This window comes from Podarcis muralis, chromosome 15 (genome assembly GCF_964188315.1).
Source record: "Podarcis muralis chromosome 15, rPodMur119.hap1.1, whole genome shotgun sequence".
Lineage (NCBI taxonomy): Eukaryota > Metazoa > Chordata > Lepidosauria > Squamata > Lacertidae > Podarcis > Podarcis muralis.
Genome location: NC_135669.1, coordinates 38,899,302 through 38,914,014, shown reverse-complemented (window position 1 = coordinate 38,914,014; position 14,713 = coordinate 38,899,302). Strand labels below are relative to the sequence as shown.

General features: G+C 45.4%; 1 protein-coding gene across 1 annotated transcript in view; it reads left to right on the top strand.

Annotated features, from left to right (window-relative positions):
• Positions 1-14,713, top strand: part of LHX1 (LIM homeobox 1) — a 53,184-nt gene that overhangs the window by 12,145 nt on the left and 26,326 nt on the right. The window contains exons 2-3 of the mRNA XM_028708218.2: positions 5,668-5,894; positions 13,144-13,421. Of these exons, the coding sequence (XP_028564051.1) occupies positions 5,668-5,894; positions 13,144-13,421 (505 nt within the window). The remainder of the gene's footprint in view (positions 1-5,667; positions 5,895-13,143; positions 13,422-14,713) is intronic.

Below are 14,713 nucleotides of genomic sequence, written 5' to 3'. Positions count from 1 at the left end.
GGGAATTGTAGTCTCAAAACATCTGGCAGGGCCGAGGTTTTGGAAGCCTGCCTTAAAGGATCCTGGGAGCTGTAGTTTGTTAAGGGGTGCTAGAAATTGCACCTCCTTGAGGGGAAACTACAGATTGCATTATTCTTTTCTGGGCGGTACGCTATGTGCTTTAGATATGTGTTGGGTGTGCTTTAAGTACATGGCGTAGATCTGTATTAGTGTATTATTATTATTATTATTATTATTATTATTATTATTATTATTATTAACACTAGTATTGCTGCAATGTCTTATCTGCCCTTCTCCCAAAGCTCCCAGGGGAAGTTTAAAGCAATTAAAACACAGAAATAATATTTAAATGCAATCCTATGCAATATTTAAAGACAACTTACAATCACAAAAAATAAGATGGGTCCTTAAAACATACATCTCAGGGGCCCAAAGGCAAAGTAAAGGGGTGAAATCTCTCCTTACGCCTCAGTGGGGCGTTCCACAACTTAGGTGCTGGGCTGCCACTGCCACCCCAAGCTTCTGAGGGCAATGGAAGAAGCGACAGGGCATCCTCCACTGATCTCAGCGCTTGAGAGGGAAATGTTCCACTTCAGCGTACTTCATTCCACACTACCCCAAATAAAGAAATAAAGTGAATAGAAACAAAATGTTAGAGTAGAATACAGTGGTACCTCGGGTTAAGAACTGAATTCGTTCTGGAGGTCCGTTCTTAACCTGAAACTGTTCTTAACCTGAGGTACCACTTTAGCTAATGGGGCTTCCCGCTGCTGCCGCGATTTCTGTTCTCATCCTGAAGCAAAGTTCTTAACCCGAGGTACTATTTCTGGGTTAGCGGAGTCTGTAACCTGAAGCGTGTGTAACCCGAGGTTCTACTGTACCCAGCTTCAGCATCCTCCATTCCATTCCACCTCCTGCCCAGTTTTCCAATCCCACCTACCCGCCCCAAAAAACCACACCACTAAACCCATAGTCTCTTGGCTGGATTTTTAAAAAGAGTTCCTTCCATGGGTTTTTGTTCTTAAGGCAAACCTCAGGGTTGCGCTTCAAGGTTGCTGATGCCTCCCATTCTCGTGCACGGATGGCAACATAAAGGAATGGTCTGCGCCAGCTGCGCATCAGGAATAGAGGGAATGTTCCTTATTAAATATGTCTGTCCATGTCACATTTTGGGGTGGGACGTAAAACAAAAAAGGACCAGGCTTCAGCCCGTAGGAACCTGCAGTCCAGATTTCAACCTTGCAGGGAAATGAGAAGGAAAGGAAAGGCTAGAGTAAGAAATCTGGGTTTGCCAAATTTAAAATAAAACAAAATAATAATCTGCTTTGCTCTTGTGCTTTCCAGCAGCAACCTGCACAGCAGATATTAACAGGTGTTGCTCGTTATCTTTGGGCCAGGAACAAAATTCATCAGCTGGTTTTCCTGCAGATCATGTTGTGCTGCTTGGCGCAGGAGCAAAGTAGGCGAGGGTTTTCTGTTTTTGTTTTCCCCCTGGTTCACTGGGAAGCCTAATAACAAGGGATGGGAGCGTTTGGGCTCTGAGCCAGGGACACTTTGCTACGGGGCTGAATGGGAAGCTTTTCAGCACTTCTGAGCAGAGATGCAAATAAGAGGACAGGCACACAGACTCCGCCTAGGTCCCCTCTGTAAAATATCTGTGCTTTTTCAAATTTGGGAAGCACAAAGTGTCCTTATTTTAACCTAGGATGACAAGGTGCAAAATGGGAGGGGGAATTTTCAGAATTCAGTAAAAGCTCAGCAGCCTATTTTGGCATCAATAGATAAGGATCCCCCTGAACTGAGCTTTATCGTTTTTAATTGCTTTTAATTGCTATGCTTTCGAATGGTTTGTCTTACTGCAGTATTTTAACTGAGGGTGCTTAAATGCCCCATTTGAACTGCCATTGCATATTTTAATGGTGTGTTGGTTTTACAGTTGTAAAGTGCTTGGAAGCCCTGTTGTCCTATAAGCGGTATATACATTAATTATATATAAATTAATTGTTATTAGTGGTAGAAGTATTTGCAGCTTCCCTCCCACGATACACGCTTTGTGCACAACATGGGTCTGTTTGTTTCAAAAGTTTATTTCAAAAATTTACGTTGAAACCCTAAAGCACTTGATCAAAACAGGACCACACTGAAAGAGTTACAGCATTCTAACATGAGAACAGCAGCAGTTAAAACAAATATATTTGGAACCTCGGGTTAAAAAGCATTTTTAATAATAATAATAATAATAATAATAATAATAATACTTTTTTAAAAAATGTGCCCAGGGTCTGTTGAAAAGCCAATAAAGCAGGAACCTTAAAAACAGCCTTCTACTAAGTCAAACCATTGGGCCATTTAACTCAGTGTTGTCAACACTGGCTGGCAAACAGCTCTCCATGGTTTCAGGCAGGGTCTCTCTCCTTCCCTGATCTGGAACCTGGGAGCTTTCTGCATGCTAATAATAATAATAATAATAATAATAATAATAATAATAATAATAAACAATTTATTATTTGTACCCCGCCCATCTGGCTGGGTTTTCCCAGCCATTCTGGGCAGTTTCCAACAAAGATTAAAAATACATTAAAATGTCACACATTAAAAACTTCCCTGAACTTCCCAGATGTCTTCTGAACGTCAGGTAGTTGTTTATTTTTTTGACATCTGATGGGAGGGTGTTCCACAGGGCGGGTGCCACTACCTAGAAGGCCCTCTGCCTGGTTCCCTGTAGCTTCACTTCTTGCAGTGAGGGAACCGCCAGAAGGCCCTCAGCGCTGGACCTCAGTGTCTGGGTAGAACGATGGGGGTGGAGACGCTCCTTCAGATACACTGGACCGAGGCCGTTTAGGGCTTTAAAGGTCAGCACCAACACTTTGAATTGTGCTCGGAAACGTACTGGGAGCCAATGTAGGTCTTTCAAGACCGGTGTTCTGTGGTCTTGGCGGCCGCTCCCAGTCATTGCTGTCAACGTTTCCCTTTTTTAAAGGGAAATTCCCTTATTCCGAATAGGATTCCTCGCAAGAAAAGGGGAAAGTTGACAGCTATGCTCCCAGTCACCAGTCTAGCTGCCGCAAAGGCTTGATAAACTAGGATTAGAGCCTAGGCCACACCAGTCCTGGACCCAAAGGAGCAATTTGCTTTGTTATTCATCTTGTTATTCATCCAGGTTACCACAGAGCCTTAGAAGGCGGCCTGTCCTATTTCACCACAAGCCAGCCTATCTGAACCTCTTTTCTGAAGTTATTGTTCATAATTTCAGTTGCCTTTTCTTTCTGTTTGTAATGCAGTGCTTCAGGACGGACAGCAGTTTAGCTGGGAAAACATATCCCTGCAGGGAGAGGCAATGATGGGGTCAGAAAAGAAAGCATCTCCTGTTGAATTTCTGTCTGATGAGTTAGCTATTAAGTACATAGGAGTTAGGGAGTGGGAAAAGCTGACTATATTAGCCACCACAATGTCCTCTTTCTCCACCGGAGACCCTTGTTCCATTCCCACCAAAACAGTCTTGAAATAACTCTCAAAAAAACTCTAAAATACCCCCACCCTTTTAAAGGAGTGTACAGTTGTTCGGAAATATAGCTTAGATGTGGATCCTGCAACAAAGTGCTGCAGTATAGAGTGTTCCTGTTCAGGGTTCTAGCCAGCTATAAGATCATAAGGATTTGGCCAATGGCCCATCTGGTCCAGCATCCTATTCCCTTAGTGGCCGACCAATTGCAGGACCTAAGTTCAACAACAGCTCTCCCCACCTGAAGCCCCCAGGAACTGGCACTCAGAGGCATTTCCTGTCTTCAGAAGTGGGGGGGAAATGCCACCATTGTGGCTAGTCCCCATTGCAGACCCTCCAAGTGTCCCTATTTTCCAGGGACGCCCCTGATTTAGAAAAGCCATCCCGTTCAGCCCAGACATTGAGATCCAGTGCTGAAGGCCTTCTGACAGTTCCCTCACTGCGAGAAGTGAAGTTACAGGGAACCAGGCACAGGGCCTTCTCAGTAGTGGCTCCCGCCCTGTGGAACGCCCTCCCACCAGATGTCAAAGAAATAAACAACTATATGACATTTAGAAAACATCTGAAGGCAGCCCTGTTTAGGGAAGTTCTTAATGTTTGATGTTTCAATGTATTTTTAATCTTTTGTTGGAAGTCGCCCAGAGTGGGTGGGGCATAAATAAATTATTATTATTATTATTATTATTATTATTATTATTATTATTATTATTATTATATCCTGGAATGTCCCCCTTTTTCATAGGATAGGGTTGCCATATTTCAAAAAGTAAAAATGAGGACGCCCTGAAAGTTGTTGAGCCATGTGATTTTTCGATTCACTTGCCTAAGATTCAGGACAAAACACTGCCTTTCAGAAATTCCCCCAGGATGTCAATTGAAATCCTGGTAATGCCCAGGAAAATCCAGATGTATGCCAGCCCAACCTTAGGATGTTTCTATTTTCATTGGAGAAATGTTGGAGTTATCTGACCCATGAGCCGTCTGAAGGCAACCCTGTACAGTACAGAGAAGTTTTAAAAACCTGGAATGTTTTATTATGTTTTTATATATGTTGGAAGCTGCCCAGAGTGGTTGGGGCAACCAAATAAGATGTGTGGGGTATAAATTGTAAAATCCTGATTGTGGAATGGGACGTCCCTATTTTCATTGGAGAAATGTTGGAGGGTGTGCCATTGATGAATTCCCCCCTGTCCTCTTTTGAAACCATCCAAGATGGTGGCTATCGCTATCTCTTGTGGGAACGAATTATTTCGTTTTTACTTTCTGCTCTGTCGTTATTCTTTTTTTAAAAAGCAAAACCAAGCTGACTCGGGAAATGCCCTGAGTTTGAGTGAGGAGAGGGTGGAACTGGGAGCGGGGGTCTTTCATTTTGACGTACAGGGGTGGGTTTTCATCAGAGTGGGTTTTCTTCCCTGGGCATTCCAGTCCCCATGATTTAGAGGAAGTGGGTAAAAGCTGTGCTTGTTTTTCCTGTGAATTTATGCTCCTTTACCCAATGCAAGTCAATGAAAGGGAATCTTTCTTTTGCAAAGAGAAGATGCTTTGTCTCCAGAAGTCTGCAATGGAGGCACAAGGCAATAGGCATATCCAGCGAGCAAATAAATGAAAATACTTAGCTAAAAGTAGAAATTGTGGGACATTTTTTTCTGAGCACCTGGGTTCAAAAGAAAGTAATTGAAAACAAATGCTGTTGAGATATTTCATTCCGAATCTGCTAGACAGAGACACAGGATGATGGCGACACGTGGGTGTCCTGCCCCAAACTAAATCCTGGATTTGCCTATCCAGAAGAGCCCCCTCTACCAATGGTCCTTGCACTAGAACAGTGGTGGCCAAACTTGGCCCTCCAGCTGTTTTGGGACTACAACTCCCATCATCCCTAGCTAACAGGACCAGTAGTCAGGGATGATGGGAATTGTAGTCCCAAAACAGCAGGCAGGCCAAGTTTGGCCACCACTGCACTAGAAGGTCCTTTCTGGGAGGGCGGCATGGTCAGCCCTCAATATCTGTTCTCTGCTGCCTGCTCTTCTGCCTCTTGGTAGAATTATTCCCTTCTTCCAGCGTCCCTATTCTGGTTTCAGCCTTGTTCTGGTTCCTTTTCTGATCCATTTCATTACCTCTGGCCTGTTTCCCCCCTTCTCTCTCCCTCCCTTGCTTTGATCCAGGTGTTTTGGGACCAAGTGTGCTGGCTGCTCCCAGGGCATCTCTCCCAGCGACCTGGTTAGGAGGGCCAGGAGCAAAGTCTTTCACCTGAGCTGTTTCACCTGCATGATGTGTAACAAACAGCTCTCCACCGGCGAGGAGCTTTATATCATCGACGAGAACAAGTTTGTCTGCAAAGAAGATTACCTGAGCAACAGCAGCACTGCCAAAGAGAACAGCTTGCACTCAGGTGAGGAGCGACTCCTTTCCGGTTTTGGGGGGTGGGGCAATCCGAATGCAACTGTTCGGACCATTGAAATGCCTGGTTGTCAGGGCTATATACTACCAGTTACATCACGTGACTTCCCCCAAAGAATCCTGGGAATTGTGGTTTGCTAAGGATGCTCAGAATTGCAGCTTTGCAGAGGGTTAAACTCGTTTCTAGGATTTGGCAGGGTGGGGAGCCATGTGATGTCTGTAAATATCACAGGAAGACCTTGGGCTGCATTCCTAGCTATTTAGGTAAAGGTAAAGGGACCCCTGACCATTAGGTCCAGTCGCAGACGACTCTGGGGTTGCAGCGCTCATCTCACTTTATGGGCCGAGGGAGCCGGCGTACAGCTTCCGGGTCATGTGGCCAGCATGACTAAGCCGCTTCTGGCGAACCAGAGCAGCGCACGGAAATGCCGTTTACCTTCCCACCGGAGCGGTACCTATTTATCTACTTGCACTTTGACGTGCTTTCGAACTGCTAGGTTGGCAGGAGCAGGGACTGAGCAGCGGGAGCTCACCCCGTCGCGGGGATTCGAACCGCGACCTTATGATCGGCAAGTCCTAGGCTCTGTGGTTTAACCCACAGCGCCACCTGCATCCTATCCATTACTGAGGAGCTATTCTGCTGGAATCACTCAGTCTGTAGAGCAGGAGACTCTTAATATAGGGGTTGTGGGTTTGAGTTCCACGTTGGATCCCTGCATTGAAGGGGGCTGGATTAAATAACTCTCATAGTTAGGCTTACCATATGCCTGGAATTTCCCTGATATAGCTGGCATTCAGCCCTCGTAAACAGCGTCTGGATGGAAATCGCTGAAATGTCCGGGGAAATCCCGGACGTATGTTAGCCCATGTCGGTAGTGTAGATTTTGACAAATTTCATTTAAAATAGCTTAGGCAAACTAAGGCCCAATCCGGCCCAATCGCCTTCTTAATTCGGCCTGTGGATGGTCCAGGAATTAGCGTGTTTTTACATGAGTAGAATGTATGCTTTTATTTAAAAAGCATCTCTGGGTTATTTGTGGGGCATAGCAATTCATTCATTCCCCCCCCCCCCAAAGTATAGTCCGGCCCCCCACAAGGTCTGAGGGACAGTGGACCAGCCCCCTGCTGAAAAAGTTTGCTGATCCCTGCCTTAGAAACTCCGTGTTGGCTTTTTAAAAAAGATTTCGCAAGGAAAGCTCAGCAACTTTGGTCAAAACAACTCTTTTGTGTCCGGATTTTGACTTTTTGAAATACGGCAACCTTACTCATGGCCCCTTCCAACTCTACAGTTCTGTGATTCTATGAGGAAGGCCCATTAAATTCAATGGAATATACTCCCAGGCAGGGGTGCCAATTTAATAAAACATGGGAGGTGGGGAGAGAGAGCAGGTAAGCCCTGACACATACTCACCATTTGAATAGTAATGTTCATCAACTTGCGGGGGGGGGGGTCCTCAAATATTTTATTGGTAAGGGGGCCAAATGCACCTCGGTCCCTGGGCCTAGGAGATGGGGCACCTATGCACCCAGGTAAATGGGATTAAGCTTGCAACATTAGAATCTGTACCTTTTGTGAACTTTAGAATACTTTAAAACGGAATTGGATCACTCCACCAAGGGGGAGAGGTCTATCAACACCTATCAACCATGATAACTGGGGAAGGGATGTAGCTCTGTGGTTAGAGCATCCGCTTTGCATGCAGAAGGTACTGGGTTCAGTTCCTGGCATCTCCAGAACTGGGAGTGTCTCCCGGATGAAAGTCTGGAGAGCCACTACTGGTCCTGAGCAAGATGGACCAGTGGTCTGACTCTGCATCAGGAAAATTTCCTATGATGTTAATAAAACAGAGCTTCCGGATTCAGAGATAGTGTAACTCAGGGTAGCCCCGGCCAGCATGCCTAATGGTCAAGGGTGATGGGAGCTGGCGTCCAGCAACACCTGGAGATCACCACATTGACCACCTCATAATCATATTCATAATGGTGGGCTGTTGGCCTTCATGCCAGGCTATGGGGGATTTTATGGAGTCATGGGTTTGGAAGAAGGGTGTTGGCTTACAACCAGCAGGGCTCATTTGATGTCTTTTAATTAATTGATAGGAGCAATTAATTTGCTTTCCCCCCCTTCCCCCCCTTTCTGATGCATTCAAAGTTTTCATAGCTATGGAAAATCAGAAGGTGACTGTTCTGTCATTTGGGGAGGGAGCTGAGAGTAGATTATAAACTTGATTGGAGATGGAAATCAAAGTATCCACCACCAGGGGAATCACGGGCCAATATTTGGAGTATGATTAAAATAGCATTGGATTGTACCCAACCCAAGTCTTATTCAGAGAAGACCCATTTCAGATATTTTTGAATCACTATGAGTTCGTATTGAATTGTATGGATGGTTTGATGAAATGGTTTCGTTCTTTCTCTTTTTGCCTTGTTGTACTATTTTGGTTTTGATGTGCTTAGAGTGATTGCAATGTTTTGCTGATGGTTAATGCTATTGATACTACCATGAGCTGTTTTGAGCTCAGCTCTGTCGCTGGAAAAGCGGAATGCAAATCTGAAATCAAATTTAAGTCAACAGACCCAAGTTAGCCATGTCCTTTTTTATTTTCAAGGGGTCTTCTCTGAGCAGGACTAGGAATGGAGACAACCAATGGTTTTATTTTTATAGTATATTATAATCACATTATTGATTGCCTGCCCTTCACACACACACACCAAAGTCCCAGGGCAGGTTATAGCAATGTTATAAACAATTTAAAACAACTTGCAGACATAAAAAAATAAGGCTTCTAAGTGGTGTACGAAATATAAAAACCAGTTGCACAATGTTATTCAAATACTGGTGAAATGGAGCCAATTCCTTTTCAGTCTCTGTGTTTGTGCGCTGAAGAAACTGGAGGGTCTGAGAAGATCAGATCAGAACATGGTCTGCTAAGATGGTTTGCAATCCACACTTAGCTGCAAACTGCTAGGAGGAGCACCCCTAGGTGTCTATGGGTCTTTTCCTTTCTTACATCCCTTTTGGGAAGAGGACCAGTGAATTGGAACTACTGGAGATCCATTTTAGGAGCCCAGGAAGATCAGAGAGAAACACGTCTTCAGAGAGAGAAAGAGTGATAGACAGGCACACACATTTGTAGGAAACGGCTTCTTCTTTTTTGAGGTGGTGGGTGAAGAAATTCACAGTCCCAAGGAAATGTTTGGCCTGGCAGACTTGTTGGGGAGATGTGTGTGTGTGTCGGTTTCACACCCGTGTGTTACTGGCACACATGTGTAAAGTGTGGAGGTTTGTTGAAAGGAGAGGAAGAAGGAGAAAGTTGCAATTTTCGCTCCACCACGAGGAATAGTTAACACAATGCTCCCCCTCCGCAAAACACACACACACTTAAGGACAAAATATGGGGAGGGGGGAAGTGTTTTCCCTGTCTGAAACCTGGGGCTCAGTCCAGCTCACAAGTAGCTCACCACCAGATCCCATTGATTTATTGCAAACAAATACTTAATGGTGCCACCTTTTGTGGGTCTACGTAGAAGTGCTTAAGTCCCACTGAGTTCTATGGGGCTTTTTTTACTCTCAGGTAAAATCATTAGGCAGCCATCCTAGGCAGGACACTCAGAAATAGGTCCTAGTGAATTCAGTGGGGCTCCCCCCCCCGCCCCCGCCATGTACTATTTTCATTTTTATTTATTTTGATTTGTTTAACAGTGGGGTTAGGAATGCAGCCTTTATTTATTTTGTAAAATTTATACACAACATGATTGCAAAAAGACTCCGAAATCCTCAAAGCAGTTTGTAAAAAACAAAGGTAAAACAATAAGAAAAAAGGTAAAACAACAAGAAAATTAATAACAATGGTATAAGACAAAGTTAAAATAACAATAGACAAAAAAAACCCAGATTAAAACTCACATCAATATTAATTGCATTAATCTCTTCCACTGAAGTAAACATAATTAATACCGAGCCATCTACATATTTATACATACTTATTTGGAAGAGACCTCCCCCACCCCACCTGTGTTTCAATGGGATTTACCCCAAATAAATGGGGGTTAGGCTGCTGCCTTAAAAGTGCTTTATGCTGGAAGAAGCTTCCCTTACTTCAGTGGGGGGGGGGGGGACTGAAGGGCATCCATGCAGGGTCAGGCCAAAGGACTATCTAGCCTACGGGTAGACAAAGTAAGGCCCGGGGGCCAGATCCAGCCCAATCACCTTCTCAATCCGGCCAGCGGACAGTCCAGGAATCAGCATGTTTTTACATGAGTAGAATGTGTCCTTTTATTTAAAATGCATCTCTGGGTTATTTGTGGGGCATAGGAATTTGTTCATTTCCCCCCCAAAAATATAGTCTGCCCCCCCCCACAAGGTCTGAGGGACGGTGGACTGGCCCCCTGCTGAAAAAGTTACCTGACCCCTGATTTAGCCAAAGGACTATCTAGCCTAGCATCCTGTTCTCACAGCAGCTGACCAGCTTCTCCTATGGAAACCCTGCAAGCAGAATATGAGCACAATAGCCCCATCTGGCTCAAGGTGATTCCCAGCTACCAGAATTCAGAGGCATAACGCTTTCCACACTGGAGGGAGAATGCATCCATCATGGCCAATAGTTACTGATAGTCTCGCCCTCCATCAATTTGGCTAATCTGTGATCATCCAGATGTTTTCTATCTGTTTAAAAGAATCATAGGTTGCTTTTCACCCTGTTAAGTCTCAAAGCGTCTTATAACAGTATAAAATACACAAAATTTAAAATTAAGCCTCCAAGATTCAAAACCTCAAGAATTTAAAACATCTATTGATGGATCTAGCTATCTGTAATCATTAATACATAACGCAGCTCGGTTGATTAGGGTGTGGTGTTGATAATGCCAAAGTCGCAGGTTTGATCCACCTTCTTGTGGGAGGGGGTTCCACAGGGCTGGACCCGCAACACAGTTCCCCATCATTCCCTGACCATTGGCCATGCTGGCTGGGGTTGGTGAAAGCTGAAGCTCCATGGCATCTGAGGACAGCGGCTTCCCCACCTGTGCCTTCCCTTCCTTTAAACCCAAACCATCTTTTCTTGTTGTGTGTTCACACACACATCTCACTCCAAAAATCTACTCGGTACTTATTTTGTTGCTATTAAATAAGTTTGTGGGTTGTTGTTTTTTAAGTGACTTTTTAATACAGGTTTGGGGAGAGCCTGTTGGGACTCATTGCCCCAAATTCTAATATTTTGGAATATTTTTCCTAAGTAACAAAGTTTAGGATTGCAGCCCAAGTCAATGTGCTTAGATGCAAATTGCTTCAGGTCTCGGTTCTAAACTCTTAAGTTCCAGGGATGTGCAACTAGGAATATGTATTTTGGACAGATAATGCTGTTTCTCTCAAATCCTGTTTGGGGGTTTCCTTCAGGCATTTGAGGAGGATAAGGTTATCTAGCCGAAATGGCTGTGTTCTGTCTTCACTGTCAGTTGCCAGGAATCACAAGGCCCTATTCAACCAACCTTTTCCTCTCTAGGGTAATCCAATAAGTGTATGGGATGCCAAAATGTCTGGAAATCAAGGAGACTGACTTGACAAATAAATGTCTCTTTGATGAGGAGATAAGCTGTAGAACCAATTCGCACATGCATGGTTTTCACTTTGCAATCTGCATGTGCGAATGAGCCAACCTGGGTCAAGTGTCAGATTTTCCTTTTTTGGCATTCCACATGGTCTGTGGACACATCCAGCTACTGAAATGCGGAGGAGGAAATGAGTTTGACTTACTTCCCTCCAGGATCATAGCACCAACCAGGATATGGGGCTGGATTTTCCTTAGGACCAGGGCAGCTCAGCTTCCTCTCCCTGATCGGTACAATTATTATTTAATTTTTTAAAAAACACAAGAACAACAACATTGCTTAAAGAGGCATTTGTTTAATCTCACGCCCAGCTTGGCCCTCAGGAAGTCAGTGTGAAGTACATTAAGTTTATATACAACTGGTGTTTTCTATAGTCGGCCAGCTGCAATGGACTGCCATTCAAGTTTCCAGTGGACTGTGAATTGGCTGTAACTTTAAGAAAAGCAAATTTCATTAACTTGTGCCTGGCTCGTTTTTTCCTCCTCCCTCCTCGTTCCTTTTTCCTCATACGCCATCTTTTTAGATTGTGAGCCCATCTTAGTACTGGTTTTCGTAAGCTGCTCTGAGGGCCTTCATGGCTGGAGGGTAGGCTATAAATGCAACATTATTTATTTGTTTGTTCTGTTGCCTCCCACCTCTGCATCTCAAGGCAATACACGCAATGTAATAAAAACTGCTAAAAAGCCTTTGGAAACAGCACAGAAAGTATCTGGCAAATGAATGGGAAAAGAATAAAATATGGCATAAAGCAATTCATCCTGCTGGGGGAGCTTGCCATAATTTGTATCACTATGCATACATCTAAACAAACAAACAAGTGGGACATTTTTTTCATTTTCTCCCATATTATTAGAACCTGGGGTCCTGCAATTAATCTGCTTAGCCAGAGACTCAGGACGAGCAAAAGGAAGGCTTCCTTTGTGCAGTGCATCTTTAACCTGTGGAACTCACTGACACAAGATGTACTGGTGACTGCCTCAACCTTAAAAAGCTTTAAAGGGTGGGGGGAGCCAAATTCACAGTGTGGGGAAGTGTTTTAAGGTGTGGAGGGGGGAGGTCTTGGCATCCAGGACACATTGAGCAACACCTGCATTTATGGTGCTTTCTTAAAGGTAAAGGGACCCCTGACCGTTACGTCCAGTCGCAGATGACTCTGGGGTTGCCGTGCTCATCTTGCTTTACTGGCCGAGGGAGCTGGCATACAGCTTCCAGGTCATGTGGCCAGCATGACTAAGCCGCTTCTGGCGAACCAGAGCAGTGCACGGAAACGCTGTTTACCTTCCCACCAGAGTGGTACCTATTTATCTACTTGCACTTTGACATGCTTTTGAACTGCTAGGTTGGCAGGAGCAGGGACCAAGCAACGGGAGCACATCCCGTTGCAGGGATTCGAACCGCCGACCTTCTGATCGGCAAGCCCAAGAGGCTCAGTGGTTTAGACCACAGCACCACCCGCATCCCTTGGTGCCTTCTTTCACGTTGCTTATTTAGCAAGCAAACCATCCTACATTATCAGCTCCCCTATTCAGTTATGGTTGAGATGAGACTGTTGCAGTTGGATGCGCATCTGAGAAAAGGCAGACATCTAAGGACATGTGTCTTTGTGCGTGTGCTTCTCCCTACCACTGCAGCCACCACCGGCAGCGACCCCAGCCTCTCCCCGGACTCCCAAGACCCCTGCCAAGACGATGCCAAGGACTCAGAGAGCGCCAACGTGTCGGACAAGGAGGTGGGCAGCAACGAGAACGACGACCAAAACCTGGGGGCCAAGCGGAGAGGGCCCCGCACCACCATCAAGGCCAAGCAACTGGAGACCCTCAAAGCGGCTTTTGCTGCCACCCCTAAGCCCACCCGGCATATCCGCGAACAGCTGGCGCAGGAGACCGGCCTCAACATGAGAGTCATCCAGGTACAGGTGTTTGAGGGGTGGGACAAGGAACGGCGGAGGAAAATCCTAGCGTGGGGCAGTGGGAAGGGGATGGGTGTCCCGGGACGGTGGAGGCCAGGGATGCGGAATGAGGCCTTCAAGGCCTCCCCAGCTGGCCCTCAGGACTCCATCTTCTCCTGGGCCATAATAGTCTGGTGAGATGTGTGTCTCTGTGTGTGTGTGTGTGTGTGTGTGTGTGTGTGAGAGAGAGAGAGAGAGAGAGAGAGAGAGAGAGAGAGAGAGAGAGAGAACTTTTGACACTGGTTGGAATATTGCTTGGTTTTGCTCCACCTGCCTTTGGCCTCACCCATCATGGGATTTTGGCTCCCAGGAGGCTGGGAACCAAGAAATGCAGCCCACAGGGTCACAGAAACAAAGAATTGTAGAGTTGGAAGGGACCCAAAGGGTCATGGAATCCCTCGCAATGCAGGAATCCTGTGCGCAAACACACCTTATTCTTATTCTTCTTTGGTGTTCACTCGTATCCAAGTAAGGTTGTCTTCCATGAACACTTAACAGTGAGTCTGTAGGTGACTGTGGAGGCCACTTCTGGATCCACACGTTGTTCCACAGTGGGGACATCGGTTTCCAGGCGGGAGTTGATCACGGTGAGGGTTTGCCAAGCATGCCTTCCTCTAAGCTTGTTTCTTCTTTGCGCCATGAGTTCGTGCTTCTTCAAAGCCCACAACACCTTTCTCCAGCTGGAGCGCTTGCAAGCCAGTGTGTCCCAATTGTTGATGTTTATACTATATTTTTTTAGATTTGCCTTGAGAGAATCGTAAACCTCCTTTGTTGACCACCAGCCTTCTGCTTTCCATTTTTAAGTCTGGAAGAGAGTAGTTGCTTTGGAAGACTATAATCAGGCATCCGAACAACATGAACAGGACCAGTGGTCAGGGATGGTGGGAATTGTAGTCCCAAAACAGCTGGACAGCCAAGTTTGGTCATGCCTGGTTTAGGGCTTTAAAGGTCTTTATTATCACTCCACTTCCGTTTTCTGGAGCAAAAGATGATCACCAGTGCCAATGTGGTATGAAATAATTGGGTTCATTTCACTCTCTGGGTGGGGTTGGTGTAGTAGACAATACTGAGCTGGGTGGATTCACTGCCTTACCTGGTATCAGGTGGAAATGAATAATCACTCATGGGAGCACCGACCTGTATTGAGCCCCAACTGAGAGTCAGGAAGCGGTAGGGCCTCTGGCTCTCATATCTTTAACTGTGAATGCCTGATAAGCCACTGCTTGCTATAGTATAGAGTTAAGGAGTTCTCC